At 40.5% G+C, this 27,330-nt stretch overlaps 1 protein-coding gene across 1 annotated transcript; it reads left to right on the forward strand.

The window, feature by feature from the left end:
• The first annotated feature begins 5,113 nt into the window (after positions 1 to 5,113).
• Positions 5,114 to 5,849, forward strand: LOC149119299 (acyl-protein thioesterase 1-like). The gene is given in 3 exon segments (XM_089325043.1): positions 5,114 to 5,265; positions 5,378 to 5,563; positions 5,566 to 5,849. Coding segments are annotated over 3 exon segments (570 nt in total). The 5' UTR covers positions 5,114 to 5,165.
• The last annotated feature ends 21,481 nt before the right edge of the window (positions 5,850 to 27,330 follow it).

Raw genomic sequence — 27,330 nt, forward strand, 5'->3', positions numbered from 1 at the left:
TTGGCAATCTCATTCTGTTGAATGAGACTATGACTATAATTGGATAAATCATGAATTTGAATTGTGGTAATAAAATTAATGGCTAATAATTTTTACTTGGCAGGTATACCAATAACACTGTAAGGCAGAAACTATAATTTTTTTATGTTTTGCAAAAAGAAACTAGACCCAGGGAGTTTAAGTAGCATGTGAAGGTCACAAATGCTTTTCTTTTCTTCTCCAGAGAGAAACTATTGTACATAATGCATTTGAGCATGGGGTTTAGAGGCTTACAGATCTGGAATTATGCCTTATCCCTCTAAGTGCAGCAACAGTCATTTCTCATTTGTTTTCCACAAATGGTGGAGAAATAGAAATTTAAAGAAGTATATACCTTTTCCTTATCTACTCTGAAAACATTTTGACTTACTGGAAGTTTAGGTAGTGATTAATGGATAGATACCGACACATGGGTGAGTGAATAAAGACCTTTAGCTTTGTTATTTTCTGTCACTAGATGACACAAAAATGCCTAAACAAGTTTAAAGTCTTCTTTCTGGGACTCACAAAGCATACATAATAGTAAATAATCATTAGACTTTAATCCTAACCACTGAAGATTACAAGGGGATTCTACATTTCACAAATATGATGGAAAGACTAATTTGAGTTCCTATTCTGTCTTTTTCTATGTATTCAGTATAATTTTAAAATTTTCCCTTCATTATTTCAAAATATTTTTTCAATTCTTTTTGATTTTCATTAATGTAAAAAGAACAGATTTAATATATTTCTGAGGTACAATTAGTGAGATAACCATACTTCACTCCCTTCCTTCTCTCCATCAACCAATGCTCCTCCTTCCATTCTTTTTTATTTAATCTTTGCAAAAGCACAATTTCAATCCATTGTATATTCACAGATTTAATATACCACTAACAATAATAAGGTAGAAAGACCATAGTTCCACAGAAGTATGAACAAAGGCTAAATACATCAACTTGTAATATGTCCATTTAATTCCTATACATCTTTCATGCTTTATAATAACTGCAATATATTAGAGAAACCATGTATTTGTTTTTGGGATACTGGCTGATTTCACTAAGCATAATGTTTCTAGTTGCATCCATTTCTTTCAAAAAGCAGGATTTCATTAATTTTTAAGGCTGAGTAGTATGCAATCATGTACATGTACTAAAAATCTTTTTAAAGATTTATTTATTTATTTGAAAGGCAGAATTATAAAGGGAGAGAGAGAGAGAGAGAGAGAGAGAGAGAGAGAGAGAGAGATATCTTCCTTCTGTTGGTTCACTCCTCAAATGGCCACAGAAGCCAAGGCTGGGCCAGAATGGAGCCAGAAGTTTCTTACAAGTCTCCCACATGGGTTCTAGATGCCAAGAACACAGGACATTTTTAACTATTTGGCCATGTGCATTAGGAAGGAGCTGGATCAGAAGTGGAGCATCAAGGACTTGAATGGGTGCTCATATGGGATGCCAGCACTGCAGATGCCAGTTTAACCTGCTGCAGAACAGCTGTGGCCCACATGTTTTCTTCATAGAGTCATCAATTGATGGATATCTGGGTGGATTCCATGTGTTACCTATTTGTGAATTGATCTGCAATGAACATAAGGTTCATTTATATGATGATTTCATTTCATTTGGGTAAATTCCCAGGAGATGCATGACTGGGTCATATGATAGATCTGTTTTCAGATTTCTGAGTAATCTCCCTATTGTCTTCAATAACAATTGTGCTAGTTTACATTACCACCAAAGCGTATTAAGGTAGCGTCCCTGCGTCCTCACCAGCATTTATTATTTTTCTGATTTTTGGATTATTAACATTGTAACTGGGTGAGGAAAAACCTAATGTGGTTTTTATTTAAATTTTTCTGATGGCTACTGATCCTGAGCATTTTTTTCATTTGTTGTTATATTTCCTCCTTTGAAAAAATGCCTGTTCATGTCCTTTACCAATTTCTTAACTGTATCTTGTTTTATTGTTGTTGAGATTTTGAGCTCTTTATAGATTCTGAAAATTAACTATCAGTTTCATAGTTCACAAATATTTTCTTTCATTCTGTTGGTTGTGTCTTCACTGTGTCAAGTTTTTATTTTATATCACAAAGGCTTCTTAGCTTGATGTAATCCCATCTGTCTATGAGTTTTGATTGCCTGTGCTTATGGGTTTTTTTCCAAGAGTTCTTTGCCTATGTTAACGTGCAGAATTTCCACATTGTTTTCCTCTAGTAATTTGATGGTATCAGGTCATAGATGTAGATCATTGATCCACTTTGAGTTGACTTTTGTGTAAGGTGTAAGGTAAATGTCTTATACTTCTGTGTGTGGAGATCCAATTTTCCCAGCACCATTTGTTGAAGAGACTGTCCTTTCTCCAGGGATTGATTTTAGCTCCTTTGTCAAAGTTAGTTTAGATACATGGACTAATTTCTGGGGTTTCTATTGTGTTCCATTGGACTGCATGTCAATTTTTTTGCCAGCACCTAGCTATTTGATTGTAACTGCCCAGTAGTATGTCTCAATCTAGTATTCTGATGCCTCTGGCCTTTTTGTTTGTTTGTTTGTTTAAGATTGCATTAGCTGTTCCAGGTGTTTTGTGTTTCCATGTGAATTTTCGCATCATTTTTTCTAGATCTGAGAATATTATTGGTATTTTGATTGGGATTGCATTGAAGTCTGTAAATTGTTTTGGGTAATATGGACATTTTGAATATCTTAATTCTTCCAACTCACAAACATGTATGAATTTTAAATATATTTTTGTGCTTTCTTCATTTCCTTTTTAATGTTTTGTAATTTTGATTGTAGAGATCTTTCAAAACTATAATTTATTCCAAGGTAGTTAAATTTTTTGTAGTTATTATGAGTTGTACTGAACTTACAAATTGTTTCTCAGCTATGGCATTGTCTAGGTATAAGAAGGCTACTAATTTTTTGTTTTGCTTTTATACCGTTCAACTTTACCAAACTCTCTTATGAGTTCCAATATTCTTCAGTGGACTCTTTTGGTTCCTTTATATATAAGATCATGACATCTACAAACAGGGATAATCAGATTTTCTCCTTTACAAATTGTATATCTTTGATTTCTTTCTTTCTCCTTTTTTTTTTTTTTTCCTAATGGCTCTGGTTAAAACTTCCAGGACTATATTGAATAGCACTTGTGAAAGTGGACATCCTTATCTGGTTCTGGATCCCAGTGCAAATGCTTGCAACTTTTCCTCATTCAGTGCATTGCTGGCTGTAGGTTTGTCATATAGTTCCTTGATTGTGTTGAGGAATGAATGTTCCTCTATATCCAATGTGCTTAAGATTTTTATAATGATAAAATGTTATATTTTATCAAATGCTTCATTTGCATGTATTGAAATAACCATGGTTTTATTCTTCAGCTTAATGTGATGTATCCCATTTATTTATTTGCATATGTTGAAACATAAGTCTCACTTGGTCCAGGGCAAGTGAGATTTATGACCATTCTGATGTGTTGTTGGATTCAATTAGCTAATATTTTATAGAAGATTTTTGCATCTGTGTTCATCAGGGATAGTGGTTTATAGTTCTCTTTTTTTGCTGTATCTTTTTCTTGTTTTTGGCTTAAGGTGATGTTGGCTTCATAGTAGGAACTTGGGAGGATTCCCTCCCTTTCAATTGTGAAAATTTCAGAATTAGAATTAGAATTAGTTATTCTTTAAAAGTCTTGTAGAATTCGAGTGTAGCCATCTGGTCCTGGACTTTTCTTTGTTGAGAGGGTCTTTGTTACTAATTCAGTCTCCATCCTGCTTACTGTCCTATTTAACTTTTCTGTGTCTTCATGACTCAAGTTTGATAGATTGTAAGCTTCTAGATATCTATGCATTTCTTGTAGATTTCCCAATCTGTTGGCATATAGCTGTTTGCAGTAATTCCTGATGATTCTTTATTTTTGTGGTTGTTGTAACATTTCTTTTTTCTTTCTTTTTTTTTTAATTTATTTGAAAGTCAGAATTACACCGAGAAAGAAGGAGAGGCAGAGATAAAGAGAGTTGTCTTCCTCTGGTTCACTCCCCAATTGGCTGCAATGGCTGGAGTTGTTCTGATCTGAAGCCAGGAGCCAGGAGATTTTTATGTCTCTCATGCAGGTGGAGCGGCCCAAGGATTTGGGCTACCTTCTAATGCTTTCCCAGGCCACAGCAAAGAGCTGGATCATAAGTGGAGCATCCGGGTCTCAAACCAGCAACCCTATGGGATGCCAGCACTTTAGGCAGCGGCTTTTTCATCTTTGCTCCAACCAAGGAGGTATGAATTTTATTTATTTTTCAAAGTACTATTTCTTCATTTCATTGATTTTTTGCATTTTTACATAATGACCTTATTTTGTCTTTTTTGATGGTTTCTTTTTGAAAAAGGATTTATTTATTTAGTTGAAAGTCAGAATTACACAGGCGGGGGAGATTGGCTGCAACAGCCACAGCTGCACCAATCTGAAGCCAGGAGCAAGGAGCCAGGAGCCTCTTCCCGGCCTCCCATGTGGGTGCAGGGTCCCAAGGACTTGGGCCATATTCTACTGCTTTCCCAGGACAGCAGAGAGCTGGATTGGAAGTGGAACAGCCGGGCCTCGAACCAGCACCCATATGCTGGTGCTTTAGGCTAGGGCATTAACCCGCTGCACCACAGCACTGGTCCTTCTTTTTCTTAAGATTTATTCATTTATTTGAAAGTCAGAGTTACACTGAGAAAGGAGAGGCAGAGATGTCTTCCATATGCTGGTACACTCTCCATTGGCTGCAATGGCCAGAACTGCACCAATCCAAAGCCAGGAGTCAGGAGCTTCTTCTTGGTCTCCCATTTGGGTGCAGGTCTACAAGGACTTGGGCTCCAAGGACTTCTACTGCTTTCCCAGGCCATAGCAGAGAGCTGGATCAGAAATGGAGCAGCTGGGACATGAACCAGCACCCATATGGGATGCCAGCACTGCTGGCAGTGGCCTTACCCTCTTTGCCACAGCATTGGCCTTGACAGTTTCTGTATTAAAGTCTATTTTCTCTGGCTTGGCACCCACACAACTGAGCATACTCCAAGTAGGGCTCTGGTGGCTCACTGCTGGCAGACCCTTGGGCTGAGGCCAGACACTCTTCATCCCTTCCACCTCTGACATGCTGTTGGCTTAGTCTGTGTATGTGTGGTAATACCATGCCTGCTCCACTGTCAGCCATAGTGCCTTGCACCAGGAAGGATGCCACTGTGGTAATTTTCCTTCATGATTGGAAGATCCTGGACAGGATGGGCAGAAGCCTTTGCAGGTAGCACAAGTTCACATGCCAGATGTATCAGCCTGCATGTACCCATTGTGCCTGTTGCATTAAATATAAACATGGCTATGCCTTTTTGGTTTGATAATATTGGACTTTCACCAGGCTCACTGGAGAATGAATCTGGAATTAAACAAGCAACAGAAAATGTAAAGGCTTTGATAGATCAAGAGGTGACGAGTAGCATTGCTTCTAACAGAATTATTTTGGGAGGATTTCCTCAGGGAGGAGCTTTATATACTGCTCTTACCACATAGCAGAAACTGGTGGTGTCACTGCACTCAGTTGCTGGCTTCCACTTCGGGCTTCATTTCCACAGGGTCCTATCAGTGGTGCTAATAGAGATGTTTCTATTCTCCAGTGCCATGGAGATTGCAACTCTTTAGTTCCACTCATGTTTGGTTCTCTTACTGTGGAAAAACTAAACACATTGCTAAATCTGGCCAGTGTAACCTTTAAGGCCTATGAAGGCATGAGTCACAGTTCCTGTCAGCAGGAAATGATGGATGTCAAGGAATTCATTGGTAAAATCCTACCTCCAATTGATTGAGTCATTAAGAGGACTGTGTAGAAGTACACCAGTATCACTGACTCTGATAATTTTTAGACAAGGCCATGGTCAAAGTGGAAGTTCTCTCCTCCCTTCAGAGAAATGTACCTCCTTCTTTGATGACCCATTCTTTCTACTGTACTCAAACAGTATTTTTCACTTTATGTTTCTGTGTGGGAGCAAACTGTTGAAATCTTTACTTAATGTATGCTAAACTGATCTTCTGTACATAAAGAGAATCAAAAATGAATCTTGATGTGAATGGAAGGGGAGAGGGAGTGGGAAAGGGGAGGGTTGCGGGTGGGAGGGACGTTATGGGGGGGAAGCCATTGTAATCCATAAGCTGTACTTTGGAAATTTATATTCATTAAATAAAAGTTTTTTAAAAAAGAAGTACACCAGTATCATTGTTATACAGTATAATCCTTTTCCTGTACTCAGCCTTGAAACTTCTGTTTGCAGTGTTAAAATGTTTCACAATTAAACACCTATGACACTGACTAAATAATGTCTCCTCATAGGAAACTTGTGATATGTCAGTTTCTATACGTGTATTTGTAAAATATGATCCAAAATACCTGTTATTAATATAGGTGAAGCAGCTAGCTTCTTTTTCTTAACTGGAATTTAGAAAAATAATTAAGCATTTCAGTCAGATTTTTTATTATATTATTTGAAATTTAACAGTATGCTTAAGAAAAATTTATGTAGGTATGAATGAACAGTTAAGAAATGAGATTTTTGCATGGTGTGACTTAGTCTATAAATTTGTTCCAAAGTTGCTTAGTCACCATGCACTCTTTGATGTTTTTATATATGCTCTCATGTGTAATGATTGTAATGCATAAGAGGGAGAAGGTATTACATTATTCCTAATAGTGGGGATAATACTTTTAAGTGTCAGTAAAGAGTAATATTCTTCTCTTCAAGTAATGGCCCTTTTATTTTGGGGAACAGACTTTTCCCTGGGTATCAAGAAAAAAATGTTCTTGCCTGATTGTCCTTCATCGCAGACCAAATACTGCTTTCCTGCCATAGAATGTGTGTCAGTAATGCTGTAATTTGACATTCTGAATCATAGATATATGGTATTGAAAATCTATTTGCACTTTAAGAGAAAGCAACTATTACTTAAAACTTTCTGTATAATATTTCAAGTAGCTGTACATTAATCTAAACTTGGACCTGTTCAGTGATTAGAATCTTCAATCCAGGTAATAAGTCATTCTGTGTTTTTATTTTTCTGTATATAATTAAAAGAATAATTAGATCACATTCTAGTGTGTTCTGAAATAATTAAGACCAATCTTAAAAACTAATTTCTGGGGGCTGGTGCTGTGGCGCTGTGGGTTGATGCCCTGTCCTGAGGCACTGGCATCCCATATGGGTGCTGGTTCAAGGCCCAGCTGCTCCACTTCCCATCCAGCTCTCTGCTGTGGCCTGGGATAGAGGTAAGAATATGGCCCAAGTCCTTGGACCCCTGCACCCACCTGGGAGACTTGTAGGAGGTTCCTGGATCCTGGTTTTGGATCAGCACAGCTCCAGCCCATGCGGCCAGGTGGGGCATGAACCATCAGATGGAAGACCTTTCTCTCTCTCTGTGACTCTCCTCTCTCTGTGTAACTCTGACTTTCAAATAAATGAATAAATCTTTAAAAACAAACTAATTTCTGAGATGATTTCATCTCCTGGTAGTATAGATTCTCTTTTCTGTACATTTGTTTCAAACCAGCTACTGTAGGAAATAAACATTCCATTAGAAAAATGTTTTTTGTTTGGGCCGGTGCCATGGCTCACTTGGCTAATCCTCCACCTGCAGCACCAGCATCCCATATGGGCACTGGGTTCTAGTCCCAGTTGCTCCTCTTCCAGTCCAGCTCTCTGCTGTGGCCCAGGAGGGCAGTGGAGGATGGCTCAAGTGCCTGGGCCCCTGCACCTGCATGGGAGACCAGGAGGAAGCACCTGGCTCCTGGCTTCAGATCGGCCCAGCACCGACTGTAGCAGCTATTTGGGGGTAAACCAATGGAAGGAAGACCTTTCTCTCTGTCTCTCTCTTTCTCACTGTCTATAACTCTACCTCTCAAAAAAAAAAAGTGTTTTTTATGCCAGTGAACTTAAGTTTTCATTTAGCAAAACGAGTTTTAACGATTAGCTTTCTGTTCTGACATAAAAATAGTGATCATTCAACTCTAAATAGTCAGAATTCCCAGATTACTGGAATAATTTTTGAAAACAAGTTTATGGATAATAAACATTAATCAGAACTATCTACTGTGGTCTAGTTACCACAGTTTAATATGTAGCAAAAATGGATGCTTAATATTTCTGAAGTGTTTTAATTTTTCTGCTGTATTCCAACAGACCAAACAATGTTAAGAATGCATCTTTATAAATGGGTGCTAATTGGTAATGCAAATAATTTAATACAGTATTCTAGCCTGACAGTTTTGTTTTTCTTTGAGGACTTGGGCTATGTCTCTCTGTTCTACCCTCTTCTGTAGAGTTTTTGAGAAATCTGTCAAAATAGAGCTCTTTTAAAGATAATCTGGCATTTCTGCTTGTACTTTTTAGCATCTTTTCCTTGTGTTTTACATTTGAAAGTTTGAATATTCTATATTGTGATTAAGACCTTTGCTAATCATGTCTATCTGGGATTCTATGTGCTTCCTGTACTTGAATGTCCATATCTTTGTCCAAATTTCAGAAATTTTCTTCTATTATTTCACAGTAAGTTTTCTAAGTTACTTTGTTTTTCCACTCCTTTGGAAATGTCTAAGACATGTGTAGTTTGGCCTTGATGGTATCTCATAGACTAAACACTATTTTCATTTTTCTGAATTTATTTTCTTTTTTTGTCAGACTATGATATTTCTTTTTTTTAAAGATTTATTTATGTATTTGAAAGTCAAAGTTACATAGAGAGAGGAGAGGCAGAGAGAGAGAGAGAGAGAGAGAGAGAGAGAGAGAGAGAGAGAGAGAGGTCTTCCATCTGAGAGTTCACTCCCCAGTTGGACATAATGGCCAGAACTGTGCCGATCCAAAGTCAGTAGCCAGGAGCTTCTTCTGGTTCTCCCATGTGGGTGCAATGACCCAAGGACTTGGGCCATCTTCCGCTGCTGTCCCAGGCCATAGTGGAGAGCTGGATTGGAAGTGGAACAGCCAGGACTTGAGCCAGCACCCATATGGGATGCTGGTGCTTCAGGCCGGGGCATTAACCCACTGAGCCACAGCTCTGGCCCCAAGACTGTGATATTTCAAAACCTTAGTCTCTCACCATGGATATTCTTTCTTTGGCACCACTGAGAATGGTGTTCAGGCTTTTCACTGTATTTTTTACTTGATGTATTGAATTCTTCATTTCTTAATATTTCAATTTGGTTATTCTTTAATATTTCTATTTCTTGGATGAATTTCTCATCTGTGGCATGCATCAGTTTCTTTAACTCATATAATTGTTTTTCTGTATTTTTGAGTAATCTTACAATAAGTCTTTTGAATGCCTTTTCAGGCATTTTGTCAAGATCCTCATCTTCACAGTCCAATATTGAAGTATTATTGTGTTCTCTTTGGTGTTTCATATTGTCTTCCTTGTTAATATATCTCATATTTATGATTTTTACACATCTGGAGAAGCACTTGTGGATATCTGCTTTGAGGTCTTTGTTTTTAGGAACGTGCCCCTAAGAATAGGGAGATGCCTGCACCTTCAGTGGATCTAGAGGTGTGTGCTGGGTGGGATCTGGAAGCTCTGGTCAGCATTTGTGTGTGAGGTCAAAGTCCAGGGTAACACCCAAAATATGCATGGTAGCTCTCCTCTGTATTCAGCAGAAGAGAGTGGATGATCCCCCTGGTTGTTGTGGTCACTGCCTCCATCCTTCTCTGTGCCAAGATGAACTTCTCTGTGCCTGCACCCTGCCCCCAACTCACTCAGGTGCATAAACTGCACAAAAATCTGTCCACTATGTAGCCTGAACATGGAGTCCTCCTGGCTTATAGCATAAGACCTCCATTCCCAGTCACAGAGTGTAGGGTTCCTGCAGTCAGACTGTAGGGTATCCACTCTCTGCCCTTGGAGCCTTTCTATCCAGAGACCTATTCTCTCCCTGACCTTGGGATAGGGCAGGAAGGCAACATATTCTCCATTCCCTGAGCTAAATGGGTGCCCTGCCCCCACCAGCTCCTCTTTCTGGACTCAAAGTCAGTGGAGATTGTAGATTTCTCCCTGTGATAAAAACCCCAGACATTCACTAGCTGTGGCAGCCTCTACTCCCATTACTATGAGAAGGTGGCACTTTCCCCCCTGGTGGGGGAAGGAGCAATGTGCCCTCCATTCACAAAGTTAAGTGGACACTGTCCCTGGATAACTCACCTCACCAGAATGATAGTCAGCAGGGACCACAAATCTCGTCTCCAGACAGGATCATCAATGGTGAACAGGCTTGTACAGAATTCTCTCAACTCACTCTGGGAAGATGGCCTCACTGCCAGATAAGGCCTGCAGGAGCTGCAGCCATAGGAGTAGCTGGTGGTGTCCCCTGAGCTGCTGTGTGTCTGTGCAATCCTTGCTGCTCCACAGAGTGTCTCTTCTTACTGTATGCATTTTATTTCTATTTCTTACTTTACTGCATTGGCTAGGACTTTCAGTAACATGTTGAAAATTGGTTGTGAAGACACACACTTATTTTATTCCTCATTTTAGTGGAAAAACTTGGGGCTTTCTATCATTCTCTATAATGTGAGCTGAGAGGTCTGTGTAAATGTACTGTATCAACCTGAGGACATCCTGGGCTGGAGGCTCTTACTTAATTTTTCATCCATTTGTTTCATCACTCATGGTGTTAGACTTTGTCAGGATTTTCTGTATTCATCAAATTGATAAAATTGTGCTTTTCTTTTTTTCCATTGATTTGGGAAATTAAATTGCCACCAGTTTGACCTGCCTTAAATATCTGGAACTAATTCCATACATCTATCAAACATCACTCTTATAATACTTTATTGAATTTTATGAAAAATTTTAAAATATGTGCATTTATGTATAAGAAAGACACTGGCCTTTAAATTATTTTCCTGTACCCTCTCTGTATAGTTTGGATAGGGGAGCATTTCTTCAAGTTCTATCTTCCAGAAAACTTCGTAAATAATTACAGCAATTTTTTCTTAGATGTTACATAGAATTTCTCAGCAAACCCATCAGGGCCTGGTGCTTTCTGTTTTAGGAGATTGTTACTGAATTAATTTATCTTTAAAGTATGTTTATATTTATTTTTTATCTATTTATGTGAAAATCATAAAAAGAGGTCTCTTCTCTTGCAGTTCAATTCATCAAATGACCACAACAACTGAAACTCAGGAAGCCTGCAGTTTGGAGACATAAACACAACCCAGGTCTCTCCATATTAGTATAATCCAGATCTTTGATGTGAGTGATAGAGACACAGAAATTTTAGACATTGGCTTTTACCTACCAGTGTGCATGTCAGTAGAGAGTCTGAATTGGGAGTGGAGCTGTTACTTGAACCAAGGTAGTCCACTGTTGGTTGCAGGCATATCAAGCAGCAACTGCTGTGAAAACATCTTTTAACTGAATTTCTTTAATAGATATAGAAACTTTTAGGATATTTATTTCCTCTGATGCGAGTTGAGGCAGATTGTTTATTTTAGCTGGTCCATTTCTTCTAGATTAAAACTCCAATATTTTTGCAAGGGCAATTTGAAAGCCATGAATTCAGCATTTTATATGATTTCAGTGAGAAGATTGGTCAATGTTATTTCATTATTTCACCAGGTAACAGTTTTATTTGACTCCTATGTTCATATTTGTACTAATAGGTAGCCTAATTACTGGCTTGTCACCTTGAATTTGTTTAGTCTTGGTTTTTCAGCTTTTCTATAGTAGGCTTGACTATATGTCAAGTTTTCCATAAACACTATTAGCTTTGAAGGTCTTGACCTCCAACATTTTATTTCCCTTAACATCAAACCAGGGCTATTTAACATACTTTTTTTGTAGAGTGGTCTAAAATAAGCATTATTGCAGTGTGTGGTTCTTACTTATAAAGTACAGCCTTTAGGTATTTCACTTACATGCCTGTGATATTAATAATATGTCAACAAGGTCTTACTTGGGTTAGAACTTAGATACCCTCCAAACCAAATAATCTGAAATATATTTTTACACTCCCACCTCAGGATCAGTTACTCTCTGGTGAACCTCATATAGTTTCACTTCATTGATGCTCAAATTATCTCATGCTCAAGGGCTTGTGGGGACTTTACATATCCAGCTCTCAAGTTTTCATCTGTTCAGTTATATTCATTCCAGTTTCTTCTTTGGAAAGTTCTTGTGTCCTCAGATATGGTAACTACTGCATCTCAATAGCAACAGGTATTGACTGGAATCCAGCTCATTGTATTGTTGAAAAGTCATTTTTCCCAGCAGAAACCCATATAGCTGTACTGACTGCTTGTCAAATTTTCTTTTCTTGGTGATCTCAATGTTTTATTGCCTGTTGTTTGCCTGACATCTTCTCACAAACTTTCCTCAATGCTTTTTGTTGTGTTTTTTAGTGTCAAGAGATTTTAACCAGGTATTGAAAGTAAAATCACCTGATTTCATTTCTACATTCATGTTTTTTGTCCACTGAGAATATTTCCTGATATTTCATATGAGAAAAATGCATTTTAGTAACTCCTTTTGATACAATGTTAAATTTTGAAAGTCTGTCACATTTTCAGATTTATTTGAAAGGCAGAACAACAGAGAGAAGGGAGAGGTGAAGAGATTTCACTTCTACTGGCTCACCGCCCAAATAGCCACAACATGCATGTGTGGGCCAGGCCGAAGCCAGGAGCCAGAAACTACATCCTGGTCTCCTACATGGGTGGCAGAGGCCAAGTATATGGGTCATCTTCCACTGCTTTCTCAAGCACAATAGCAAGACACTATATTGGAAGCAGAACAATCAGAACTTGAAGAGGCATTCCAGTGCAGGATACTGCTGCCACAAACAGGGCTTAACCTGCTGTGGCACAATGCCAGACCTTCTTTTAAAATTAAGATTCAGTTAAGAGGAAGCCAAAGTAAGAGAGAGCAAGCTATCACTTTTATTAGTTTTTCCTAAATAGTTGCTTATCACAGAATAATAAAACAACATTTCTATTACTTATTTTTCTATTTTTATATTTTATATAACTCACAAAATAATGATTGTATAAAAATTGACACCAAGTTAGCAAAGCATACGATTTCCAAAAATGTCCTGAGTTTTTGGTACATTCAGTTTCCAAAGGATGCCCTCAACTCAATAGTTAAAATGCAGACATTATGCGGTATTTCATTACCTTTGGTAAAAAATATCCTCATTAGTCTGTCTCCTCACAGTATTAACTCTGGGATCCACTTGATGCACAATCTGCTAGTACTAGAATGTCAGAAAAGTTTAAGCCTGGAATGACAAGAGGCAGATATTGCCAAGAAGCAGTGTCAGCCTTGGGCCACACTGCTACATTAATGTCATATGTCTACACAGATGGGCAAGCTGAGAGCTCAGGGGCCTCCATCCTGGTGTCTACAGAGGCTCTCATTTGGGCAAGAAGCAAATTTTGGGGGGTAAAATGGAAACAAAGGCCATCTCTAAGGAACCCAAGTTGTGCTGTGGTGTGGTTGGAACAGTGACACCAACAAAAGAGCCAGTGTGGGTGCCGGTGCTGTGGCATAGCAGGTAAGGCTACTGCCTGCAGTGCTGGCATCCCATATGGGCTCTGGTTTGAGTCCTGGATGCTTCACTTCCAATCCAGCTCTCTGCTATGGCCTGGGAAAGCAGTAGAAGATGGCCCAAGTCCTTGGACCCCTGCATCCATGTTGGAGGGCTCTGGAAGAAGCTTCTGGCTCCTGGCTTCTGGCTTCTGTCCATTGTGGCCAATTGGGGAGTGGAGGTAAACCCTGCTGAAACACCCATACAGGCCCTAACTACAGCCATTAACAAACAACACAAAGAAGTCTAATGACCCTCCAGTTTGTTGGGGATGTCGGGAAATAGGACACCTACAGTGAAATTGCCCAAATGCTGACAGATAGGACAAGCCCAAAATGCTGTGACCCAGATGTAAAAAAAGCTTCCATTGGACACCTAGAACAAGTCCGTATTCTACACCAAAAATTTCATGTCAGCAAACAACATAAAATTGCTTTTCCCAGAGCTAAAAATGAGCCAGTGCAAACATCTAGTGCACTCTTGCAAGAATTGTGCACCCTTTGCCCTATTAGGCCCACTGCAACAAGCAGGAGTGAACACACTAGGCCTTGCTCCTCATAAGCTCTGGCAAGTGGACATCACACACATTAACTCCTTTGGTAAACTTAAGTTTGCCCATGTGGTGGTAGATACTTATTCAAAGGCTGTATTTGCAACAGCCCAATCTGGAGAAAAGGCTAGTAATGCGATAAAGGCAGTTAAATCAGCCATGCTGATCCTTGGTGTCTCCTGGACCATAAAGACTGACAATGGGCCAGCATATACATCACAAGAATTTAATTCCTTCCTGAAATACTGGGACATACAGTCTGCCAGAGGTATCCCATACAACCCACAGGGACAGGCAATCATTGAAAGAACTCATAGGATGATTAAAGATCTCTTACAAAGACAGAAAAACAATCATATGCCCCCAGACCCACAGCTTGCTTTGACTGAGGTCCTTTTCACTATCAAGTTTCTTACTTTTGATTCCCAAGCGAAGAGCCCAGCTTACAAACACTGGGGATCCTTTCCATCCCAGACCCCAGCCCCTATGGTTAGGTGGAAAGACCCCCTGACAGGAGAATGGGAAGGACCACACCCTCTGCTAACCAAGGGTTGAGGATATGCTTGTGTCTTTCCAGAGAATGCAGGACAGCCCATTTGGGTACCAGCCAGAAACATCAAGCCTGCAACTGACAGCCAACCAGAACCAGCTGAACAAGACTGAGAATCTGCCTTGTTAGCAGACATACCTGCCCTATCATCCTACCCTGAGAAATTGCCCATAGCCATCTGTTACTGTTTTTTTTTTTTTTTGACAGAGTGGACAGAGAGAGAGAGACAGAGAGAAAGGTCTTCCTTCACCGTTGGTTCACCCTCCAATGGCCACTGCGGCTGGCGCACCGCGCTGATCTGATGGCAGGAGCCAGGAGCCAGGTGCTTCTCCTGGTTTGCCATGGGGTGCAGGGCCCAAGCACTTGGGCCATCCTCCACTGCACTCCCTGGCCACAGCAGAGAGCTGGTCTGGAAGAGGGGCAACCGGGACAGAATCCGGCGCCCCGACCGGGACTAGAACCCAGTGTGCCGGCACTGCAAGTTGGAGGATTAGCCTAGTGAGCTGCGGCGCCAGCCTGTTTTATACGCCACTAGCTCTGGTCAGCCACTTGAATGGCCCACAGCCTGCATGTGGTCATGCCATTCCTGATAACAGTTGTTCCTCATTCCTAACCCTATCTGAGCAAGCACTCTTGTGGTCTCTCATTTTGAGTGCTGGTTAGTCAATGATGGGAAAGATCCCCTGGGGGACAACCTAAGACAGGCACAGCTGTGTATGGAGACCACCTGGAAATGGGGTCAACAATGGTATGGCCAAGAATCATGCCTCCAGTTGCTCAATAATAAATGAAAAGGGGGAAATGTGGTGGAATGAGAAGGTGAGAAGGTCATGAGCAGGTGAGAAGGTCATGCCAAGATGGCCACTGACAACAGAAACTGCCTGGCAACAGGCCATGATTGGATGGCTTTGGAAACCACATGACAACAGAGATGGACTTACAACAGGCCATGATTGGATGGTTTCAGAAACTGCGTGGCAACAGAGCCTGACTGGCAACAAGCTGTGATTGGATGGCTTTGGAAACTGCCTGGCAACAGGCTGTGATTGGTTAGGGCATAGACTGCCCCTTGACTGGATTGGATGCCTTGGCTATATAAGCAGCTGTAGCAACTGAAATAAGCGAGTCTGCAAGCTGCTTGCCTCAGGCCTGCTTTCATCCAACTCCCAGGGTCTATGTGGTGACCCTGTGCCTCTTTCCTCCACCATGCTCCTCCTTTCAGAAACAAATCCACAGCAACAGCAGATGGAAGACCTTTCTGTCTCTCTGCCTTTCCTCCTCTTTGTGTGCAACTCTGACTTTCAAATAAATTAATTAATTAAAAAAATAAAAGAGCCAGGGTATCCCCACTCTCTGGTTTCTTATTGCTGCTGATGCGATGCCCCTCCTGAAAACTTGAAAGGGAGGTTTGGGGCCAATGCCCAAAAGGTAGGGGGACATTAGCACTTGTGAAACTAGACAGGACTTTATTCCCTGTAATATGTTTGTTATGTAGACAACACATGAAATGAAGCAGGATTTGAATGCTTAGTGCATTCATGACTATTTTCATACATTCTTCAAAACTTACTGGGCCTGGCACCATTATACAGTAGGTTAATCCTCTGCCTGTGGCACCGGCATCCCATGTGGGCACTGTTTCCAGTCCTAGCTGCTCTTCTTCCAATCCAGCTCTCTGCTGTGGCCTGGGGGAGCAGTGCAGGATGGCAAAAGTACCTGGGCCCTGCACCCGCAAAGAGACCAGAAAGAAGCACCTGGCTCCTGGCTTCAGTTTGGCATAGCTCCGGCACAGCTCCAGCCATTGTGGCCATTTGGGGATTGAACCAATGGAAGAAAGACCTTTCTCTCTGTCTCTTCCTCTCACTGTCTTTAACTCTTTCAAAACTTACTAACAGAAAAGGATGAATACTATCACATACTGTGACTTAGTGTTTTACTCAATGTCAAGTTGTGTGCTACTTCTTTAATCCTCAAGATAACAAGGCAAAGACAAAAGGAAAAAAAATAGTGAAAACCAAAGAACTAGATGAGTCAAGGATGGGAGTTGCCAACAAATTTCTGGAACACAGTAAATTTTGAAAAAATGAAGTATTTTATACTTTTGCTGCTTCGTGTGAAATACACATACACACACCACCAGCATCATGACCACTGTCACCACCACCCCTCACTGGAGCTGCCTGTGTGTTGGAGAATTGAGGACATCATACAGGCAGGACACAGGAGCTGCAGGCATTGTCTGACAGTAAGGAGGCCATGAGACAGCTCTCAGAGCAGACCCATCTCTCTTTACTGAACATAGCTGTGGGATTGGGGGAGCAGAAGCCCTGTACAAGGAAAGTGTTGAAGAAATCACCAAAATAGTTTGCAAAAGTTTACGATGATCTAAGTTACAGAGAGGTGGTCTTAATTTCTATAAACTGTTGGTTTTGTCTAATGTGAGTAGTCAGGAAATTTTTAAAAAATGATTTATCAATGGATTATGCTGCAGAAGTTCAGGGTCACAGTCTACCTGTGAGAACAGGATAGTTTTCTCATGGCTTGGAATCCTGTCAGATGCATTCAAGTTACTAGAACATATTCCACAGGATGCCTCACTGGTAGGGCTGCTTGGAGAGAGCTGTAGCTGTCTTTGGGTAGGGCCCGTGCATGTGTGTTGGTGCACAAGTGTGCATTCATGTGTTAAGGAGGCCAATGTAGTGAGGAGAGTCTCCCAGGTGCTCCAGTCCCTTCTTCCCAGGCACACAAAAAGGTGAAATCACTATCCATGCAGCTCTGGTTCATCTCACTTAAGTTTTCTACTAACAACAAATGTGTGTATATGTATATGTGTGTTTTTGTGTGGTTGACAGTGTGAGTGTCTCCTTGTGCATTTCAAAATCCCTATAACTTAGGCTTGAAGCTTCAACAAAATAACTGGCAATGGTGTTTACAATAACCACACATTGCTCAAAATCCAGGCTCACAGAAGAAAAACACCTACTGTGTGTAGGCAGAATTATGACATACAGCCCCTAGAATACAGTGCATATCAGGGATATGAAGAAAACTCACAGGCTAGTTCTAGTACTTCTGCATTTTAAAAGTTATTTTATCTGAAATGCAGAGTTACAGATAGAAGCAGTGAAAAAGGGAGAGAGAGAGAGAGAGATCCTCCAGCCACTGATTCTGTCTCCAGATGGCCAAAATGGCTGGGCTGGACCAGGTCGAAGCCAGAAGCCAGGAGCTTTATCTGGGTCTCTAATGTGGGTGGCAGGGGCCCAAATACTTGGACTGTCCTCCACTACTTTTCCAAGGAGATGGATTGGAAATGAAGCAGTCAGGACTTGAACTGGCACTCATATGGGTTGCTGTAATGGCACGTGGCATCTTAACCAGTTATGCCACAATGCCAGGCCTTAGTATTTGCAATTTAAGACTGTAAACTATTAAGCCATGAAGTTAGTAAATCTGTAGCCTCCCACAAGGGTTTTAGGACTATACTCTGTGGATCAGTTAATGTCCCAGGCATCTGGGACTCCTTACTAAGTTAGGGTTTAACTGTTTCCTCTCCCTCTTAGGCCAGGCATGTGGCCCCCAGGGCAGGTTGGGCAAAAGTATTGTTTTTCCAGACTTGGCCTGATGGGGAAGTTTCCTGTTCCAACTCCTGAAGAGCAAGCTGCCAGCCAGGCACAGTGTGGCTTTCCCAATCAGTAAGGAGGGAAGAGACACATGCTCGAAAATAAGAAATGGGGTAGGGGTGGCCCAACAGGGCCTAAACATTTTTTTTTTAACTTTTATTTAATGAATATAGATTTCCAAAGTACAGCTTATGGACTACATTTGCTTCCCCGCCCCAATGACTTCCCTCCCACCCGCAACCCTCCCCTTTCCCACTCTCTCTCCCCTTCCATTCATATCACGATTCATTTTCAATTTTCTATATATACAGAAGATAAGTTTGGTATACATTAAGTAAAGATTTCAACAGTTTGCACCCACATAGAAACACAAAGTGAAAAATACTGTTTGAGTACTAGTTATAGCATTAAATCTCAATGTACAGCACATTAAGGACAGAGATCCTACATGAGGAGTAAGTACACAGTGACTCCTGTTGTTGACTTAAACATTCCTGAGCAGACTGTGGAAAGAACACAGGAGCCTTTCTGAAACCACCTATATCCTTCCAATGTCAGGTCTCCCAGTGGGCCCTAGCTCATGCCTGGCTCTGGGGAACAAGGATGCATTGCTGCCTGGAGGAGCTAACACTTGAGTCTGGGGAAGTCAGTACACAGCTCCCAGAGCTTGATTTTGTACAAATACAGAGAGATTAAACAGTTCTCAGTGAGCCCAGAGGGGCTCGACCCTTAAATCAAACAAGAATCAAATGCCCATAGACATTCCTTTCCAAGTAAATATGTCTGCCCCTCCAACCAGCACCATGTATGGGGAGACAATGGGGGTCATGAGAGACACAATTCACATCCATCTATGTTCATGTATGCATCAACATTAGCCAGTGTTCTCTGGAGTGTGCATAACATTCTAACCCAGATGGCACTGGAAGACAGACTAGGCCACATACAACCTTCCTTGGCACTACAGCAGAGAGGCAACTCAGACACGACATCCTCCCTACTGCTGTGCAAGGGGGCAGCTTGACCCTTCTCAACCCAGTAGGAAAAGAAGTCTCCTAAGTCACCTGGAGCCATCATGTGTGAACATGGCACTTCTGAATGTTCCATAAATCATAAATCATGAAACATATTTTTTTAAAAAATCTCAGTAACTGAAGTCATCTTATGGTACTTCATCTCAAGTATTTAAAATTTTGTTTTCTAAGTAAATTGTACCCTTAAACCTCAGGAATTTGTTTTCAAAAAGTAATTTCATTTTAATTAAAACATAGGTAAAATGGAGCATGAAAAATGTGGGCAGAAGAACAAGACAATTGCTGATTTGCATTTTGAACTGCCAGGGGTGGGCAGGACACAGCCAGGAAGAGAGGACCCCATTTCTCTTGCCCCTCACTCCCACAGTTCAACTCCCCCCAACCTCAGCTGCACCATCAGGGAACACAGGCAAGAAGTCAGAATCACGAGACACCAAATTCAAGGTTTCTTTTCTGTACTCTGTAGGTGTTTATATCTGCAAATGCAGGGAGCCATGCTCCAGGATACAAGGTACCAGTGTGTGGACATCATACACTCTAGAACAGTGCTCAACCCTAACAGCAACCACTGCTCAGCCTAACATCTCCTAAATCAGGAAGTAGATGGGTTCAGTGTCACTCACTGGCCCCTATGCTACTGCAATCCTGCTTCTGGGGCTTGCTGATGAGAGTGGGAGTGGCTGTTCCTGGGGTTTGCCATCAGGAGCTCATTGGTGCAGAGCAGGTTCCAGAGAGTGGATTCTGTGTTTCCAGGAGCTTGTGTGAGATGCCATACAAAGAAGCAGCAGTCAAATTGTGTCTTTGTTGGGCTCCTCCTTGCCTGACCTCTCCGAGCCCAAGCTCCTGCTGGGCTGTGCTCCCTTGCTGCAGTGGGGTGAATGTTCTCCAGGTTCCTCCTGCCAGCCACCTCCTCCCACGCAGCTGCCCACTACTGCTGGCTTCTCCTGTCAGCTGGAATACTGGAGGGCAGTCCAGGGCAGCATCTTCAGCCTCCATCTTCACTTTCATGGTGTTATTGCTTAGAACTTTCACATCTTCACTGAGTTCAGTTGAGTCCATCTTCTACTCCATTGGGACACCGAGTTCTGGGCTTTGCAGGGAGGATGCGGGTCAGCAGTGGAGCCTGCACATAGGGCCTGTCTGAGTATTTTCCCCATTGGGGGTCCATGAACTGCACTAGTGCACAACGTGGCAGGACTTTGAGTCACTTCCCCACAAGGACACAGGAGCTTCTCACTGCAGTACAACCACATGTCTTCTGCCCTTGGCCTAGTGGGGCACATGTGGGACCACGGTGGGGGCTCACTGTGGGGGCCAGGGCAGATACCACTCCACAGGCCTGGTGTGGGCCTGCACTCATGAGAAGGTGGGGGCTGCAGCTGTGCATGCAGGGCATATGGGGTGGCACCCTGTGCTCCCTGGAAGTCACTTCTGGAAAATGTGGCTTCTCAGACCTGGGAGTGTGGCCCCAAGTGATGTAGGCAGGCACATGGGTTAAAATTGATTAGATTTGTGAGCTGGAAGACCATGCCTCACCACACCCCTGTGTGACCTCATGCCCTACCTGGCCACACCTGTGCACACAATGGCCAGTCAGGTTAATTAACCATTCCCCTTTGAAAATAGTTTAAAAGCCTGGTACATGGTGTGTCCACCCTTTCCTATTCCTTGGCATCTTGCCAGTACAGGGTCTGTGTGGCCCTGAACCTCCAGGGTGCATTGTCTTTGGGCCACCTTCCCCATGCTTCCTGGCCCAGATGCTCTTACATGTGGCTGGTTCCTGGTACTTGGTATGAGCCCAGATTTACCTCTCTTTTTAGGCAGAGCCCTCACTCTCCTATGCATCTTTCGCACTGAATCACTGAATACAAGTTTAAAATGCACCATGCTGCCTCGTTCATTTATGCCAGTGTTCAGAATTCTTCTCTAAACATTAGGCAAGAACCCTCATGGGCTTATTAATATTGGGAATTTATCAATAAGCATTCAGTGATATTGTATGGCACTCCAACTTCTGGTTACATAAGGACCTCCTTTTCTTCCTCTGGTCCTCCCCCTCCTCCCCCTGCTCCTCCTTTCCCCTCCTCTCACCTCCCCACCTCCTACACCTCCTCCTTTGCCTCAGTTTTTTGCCTTTGCTAGAAACATGTTGCTTTTTTTTATTTTTTCCATGCATAATTGAATCAATATATACATTTTATTTTGTTCCTTTGTGTACTAGTGTCACACTGTGTGAACATTATTACAGAGTCCTTTCTCATTGCTCTTCTTTTTTGCAGGGATTTTTTTTATTATTTTCAGCTTGAGTGTTCTAAACATGCCTATAATAATTTTCTGCAGAAAATAAAATATTCAGGGATTTTTAAATTAATAATTTATAATTTATAAATCATAAATAAATTTTATAAAAATGCACCTTCCATATTTACATATTTAAAATTAATGTGGAGTAAAGAACTTTTTATATTAAGCCAATATTCAAAAACATGATATTTTCCCCTTTTACAATGATACATGTGTATAAGCTTCTAACATTTTATCTTATTTAAAAATTGTTTTTAGTAAAAATGGGATCTTCTATTCCATCATATCTTGTAATTGGTGTATGTTGAAAAGCACAAAGACTATTGTGATTTGGATGTTGGTTTTATAAACTGATTCATTAAGTTATCTTGCTAATTTTAGCTTTTCCAAGATTCTTTTAATTTTTTTCTATAACCAAATAATTTTCAATAAAATACTTTCTTCTCCTTCTGAAGTTATCATGATTCTAACTTGATTTTTTTCTTCCCTATTTCCATGGTTAATAACCTAATAACAATGAAAATGGTAGCATCTATGTCCAACTCTTAAGTGCAATACACTTCTATTTTTAAATTCTTAGTGTATCAATGCCATTATAAAGATAACTTATTTCAGAATACTTTAAATTTATAAAACAAAAATTACAAAATAACCACACAGTTCCCATATATCCCACTCTCAGAATCCTTACTGCTAACATCTTATACTAGTATGATATATTTGTCACAATCAATGAGCCACTCATAGATTTCTCTATTTTTATCTCACTAGTTGTGATAGTCTGTCACAATTAGTGAACCATGCCAGTTTTGCCAATTGTTTACCCAACTCCCTCTATCCAACCCACCACTTTCAGATTCTAACACTAACAGTTATTTGTTGAGATTGAGGGGTTTTGGGGGTCCTACATCTGAGGAAGATTTTGTTAACGCATAATCTGCCTCTAAGTATCGATGCCAACAAAATATCTGATGTTCTTTATTTGAGATAGAGTCTGTATTCTCTTCCTCTGACTATAAGCTACTATGTGAGTGCCTTGACATGAGATTACACTATAAATGATGTCATGCCAGTTTCTAGACCTGGCCTTCAATGCAATGGCAGCTCTAGGCCTTACTGAAATCAGTAGAACTACTCTAATGGGCAATGCCTGGAGAAACCTAGAGAGGGAAGTGTGCCCAGCTGATTCCCAGCACCCTAGCCTCCTCCATGACAACACACTAGTTATGTGTATCAATTGTCTTAAACCTTCTAGATCAGCTGAGACCCAACATGAGTATCCCAGCATGATCTCAATGTCATGAGAAATGGACATATTTGCCAATGAATTAGTGCCTGTATTTTTGACTGACAAGATCATGAGATAATAAAATATACACTGTACTCTATTGAATACTATACAGCAGTCAAAAACAACGAAACCCAGTCATTTGCAACAAGATGGAGGAATTTGGAAAACATCATGCTGAGTGAATTAAGCCAGTCCAAAAGGGACAAATATCATAGGTTCTCCCTGATTGGCGACAACTAACTGAGCACCAAAGGGGAAACTTGTTGAAGTGAAATGGACACTGTGAGAAACAGTGACTTGATCAGCTCTTGTCCTGACGGTTGATGTACAATGCAATACTTTATCCATTTTAGTATTTTTTTTTTTGTTCTAGTACCATTGGTTGAACTCTGTAATTAACACACAATTGTTCTTAGGTATTTAAATTATAACTGAAAAGTGATCCCTGTTAGGAATTTGGAAAACGTTATGCTGAGTGAAATAAGCCAATCCCAAAGGGACAAATACCACTTATTCTCCTTGATAGGTGACAACTAACTGAGCACCAAAAAGTAAACCTGTTAAAGTGAAAGGAACACTATGAGAAACGGTGACTTGATCAGCCCTGGCCCTGACTGTTGATGAGCAGCTTAATATGTTACCCCTCTTAGTATTTTTTTGTTTGTTCTACTTAATACTTTTGGTTGAGTACTGTAATCAATACACAATTCTTCTTAAGTGCTGAAACTTAACTGAAAAGTGATTGCTGTTAAATATAAGAGTGGGAATAAGAGAGAGAAGAGATGTGCAATTCAGGACATGCTCAAGCTGACTTGCCTCAAACGGTAGAGTTAGAAACATACCAGGGGATTCCAATTCAATCCCATCGAGGTGGCATGTACCAATGCCATCTCACTAGTCCCAGTGATCAATTTCTGTTCACAATTGATCATAATGATAGGACTAAGAGCCAAAGGGATCACATAAACAAGAATAGTGTCTGCAAATACTAGCTGATAGAATCAAAAAGGGAGAGAACGATCCAACATGGGAAGTGAGATACACAGCAGACCCATAGAATGGCAAATGTCCTAACAGCACTCTTGCCTCATAATCAGCCCTTAAGGCATGCGGATCTGGCTGAAAAGCCCATGAGAGTATTTCAGGCATGGAAAGCCAAGACACTCTGGGGGAGAAAAAAAAAACCTAAATGAAAGATCTCTGTGAGTGAGATCCCAGTGGAAAGAACGGGTCATCAAAGAAGGAGGTACCTTTCTCTGAAGGGAGGAGAGAACTTCCACTTTGACCATGGCCTTGTCTACATATGATCAGAGTCAGTGAACTCAGGGGGCTTCCATAGCCTTGGCAGCTCATGACAAGAGCCTAGGGTGATTACTGATGCCATAAACAAGAGTGTCAATTTGTTAAGTCAACAACAGGAGTCACTGTGCACTTACTCCTCATGTAGGATCTCTGTCCTTAATGTGCTGTACATTGAGATTTAATGCTATAACTAGTACTCAAACAGTATTTTTCACTTTATGTTTCTGTGTGGGAGCAAACTGTTGAAATCTTTACTTAATGTATGCTAAACTGATCTTCTGTATATAAAGAGAAACGAAAATGAATCTTGATGTGAATGGAAGGGGAGAGGGAGTGGGAAAGGGGAGGGTTGCGGGTGGGAGGGACGTTATGGGGGGGAAGCCATTGTAATCCATATTCTGTACTTTGGAAATTGATATTCATTAAATAAAAGTTAAAAAATATACACTGTTTATGTCCAAAGTCTGTCATTTTTGCACATAATCAGACATAACAATTTAACTTTCCTTTTATCTATTCAATGTAATTGATTACATTAATAGATTTCATATTAAACCAATTTCAATCTAGATTATTTTATATAATTATTTTGCTATTTAAAATTATTTAATATTTTGCACTCATTGTAATATTTCATAATTGTTATACATCATTTTTGGTTTAAGATCTCTTTTGATGAAATCTGTTAATTTTTTAGACCAAATTTTCCTCCCTGTCTGTATGTGGATAGTATGAGATCATCTATTCTTCCAAGGATTTTCAGATTTCTTCTACTTCTTTTTATTGTGAGGAAGATATTTAATGTAAAAATGTCGGCTTTTAAGGTTGATTTTATTTATTTGAGAGGCAGAAGGAGAGAGAGAGAGAGGGAGAGAGAGGTCTTCAATCTGCTGGTTCACTCTGCAAATGACCACAACAGCAAGGATTGGTCCAGGCTAAAGTCAGGAACCTGGAGCTTCACTCGGGTCACCCACATGGGTGTAGAGGTCCAGTAACTTGAGCCTTCTGTTACCTTTCTCAGGTGCATTTGCAGGGAGCTGCATCTGAAGTGGGGCAGCTGGACTAGAACTGGCACACATATGGAATGCCAGGACTACAGGTGATGGCTTAACTAATTATGTCACAATGCTGGCCCAAATATGTGGTTAGTTTTATCTTATAAATTGTAATGTTATATATTAGCAGCATGATAATAAATGGATCATATATCAGAACGATATAACAATTGTAAATATTAAGGTGACCAAAAGAAAGTATCAAATGGCATGAAACAAAAGCCAGGTGGGTGATCATTGGCATCATAAATAAGAGTGTCAATTGCTAAATCAACAACAGGAATCCTTGTGCACTTATTCCCCATGAAGGACCTTTGTTCTTGATGAGTTGTACTATGAGAATTAACTGTAAAACTTGCTTTCAAACAGTACCTTATACTTTGTGTGTGTGTGGGTGCAAATTGTTGAGATCTTTACTTAAATATAGGGGTGGTCTTCTTTAGTTAATTGAAAATGAATCATGGCCGGCGCTGTGGCTCAATAGGCTAATCCTCCACCTTGCGGCGCCGGCACACCGGGTTCTAGTCCCGGTTGGGGCGCCGGATTCTATCCCGGTTGCCCCTCTTCCAGGCCAGCTCTCTGCTATGGCCAGGGAGTGCAGTGGAGGATGGCTCAGGTGCTTGGGCCCTGCACCCCATGGGAGACCAGGAAAAGCACCTGGATCCTGGCTCCTGCCATCGGATCAGTGCAGTGTGCCGGCTGCAGCGGCGGCCATTGGAGGGTGAACCAATGGCAAAGGAAAACCTTTCTCTCTCTGTCTCTCTCTCTCACTGTCCACTCTGCCTGTCAAAAATAAAAAAATAAAAATAAAATAAAAAAAAAAGAAAATGAATCTTAATGAAGAATGGAATGGTAGAGGGAGTAGGAGATGTGATGATTTGAAGGTGGGAGGGTGGGTATGGGGGGAAGAACTGCTATATTCCTAAAACTATACAGATGAAATCTATATTTATTAAATTAAAGCTTTCTAAAAAATTTTAAAAAGAATTAAATAAGAAAACAGAGGCCCAGAGGAGCCTCTAGTATTTAAAACTCAAATAGCCTATATAATCTATGGATGAAAAAATCACAAAGAAAATTATAATTTATGTTGGACAAAACTAAAATACAAAATGACAATCACATTTCTGGTAGATACATGGAGGCCAGAATGTCTTTACAACTCTAACATCTGAGGTGGAAATTACTGCCCTTTGAATGTAGGCTGGCCTTTGCCTACTGAGTCAACACAGCTTGGCATGTTTAAAACACTGAAAAAGATATCTACAGAGCTTTTCATCTCACAGTAGCAGAACACACATTCTTCTCACCAGTGCATGGAACTTTCTCTAGCATAGACCATATGCTACACCATACTGAAACCCTACCATGCATCTTCTATGGCCACAGTGGAATGAACCTGGAAATCAACAATTCAAGAATCTCTAGGACATATGCAGACAAATGGAGACTGAACAATATGCTCCTGAATGAACAGTAGGTCATAGAAGAAATCTAAATATTTCTGGAAAAAAACAGTACAATACATCATACCAAAATTACATCATACAAAAAAGGAAGTGCTGAGAGGGACATTTATAGCAATGGGTACCTACATAAGAAATTGAAAGACACCAAATAAGTGAGCTGTCAAGGCATCTCAAGGACCTAGAAAAAAAAAAAACCCAAAGTAGTAGAAGAAAAAAATACTTAATATTAGAGAAGAAATACACAAAAACAAAAATACAAAATATCATGAAATGAGGAGCTGCTTTATTTGAAAAAATACATAAAATTAATACACTACTGGCCCAACTAAGAATAATGAAGGAAAATATCCACATCAATAAAATGAGAAATGAAAAAGGAAATATAATAGATACCATAGAAATAAAAAAGAATAATCAGGAAATACTACAAAGAGCTATATGCCAATAAATTGGGAAACCCTGAAGAAATGCATAGATTTCTGTACACATACAATCTAATATAATTGAGTATGAAGACAGAAAAACTAACAGACCAATAACCAAGACAGA

The sequence above is a fragment of the Oryctolagus cuniculus genome, chromosome Y (genome assembly GCF_051225735.1).
Source record: "Oryctolagus cuniculus isolate XC-2025 breed Fujian yellow rabbit chromosome Y, ASM5122573v1, whole genome shotgun sequence".
Taxonomy (NCBI): domain Eukaryota; kingdom Metazoa; phylum Chordata; class Mammalia; order Lagomorpha; family Leporidae; genus Oryctolagus; species Oryctolagus cuniculus.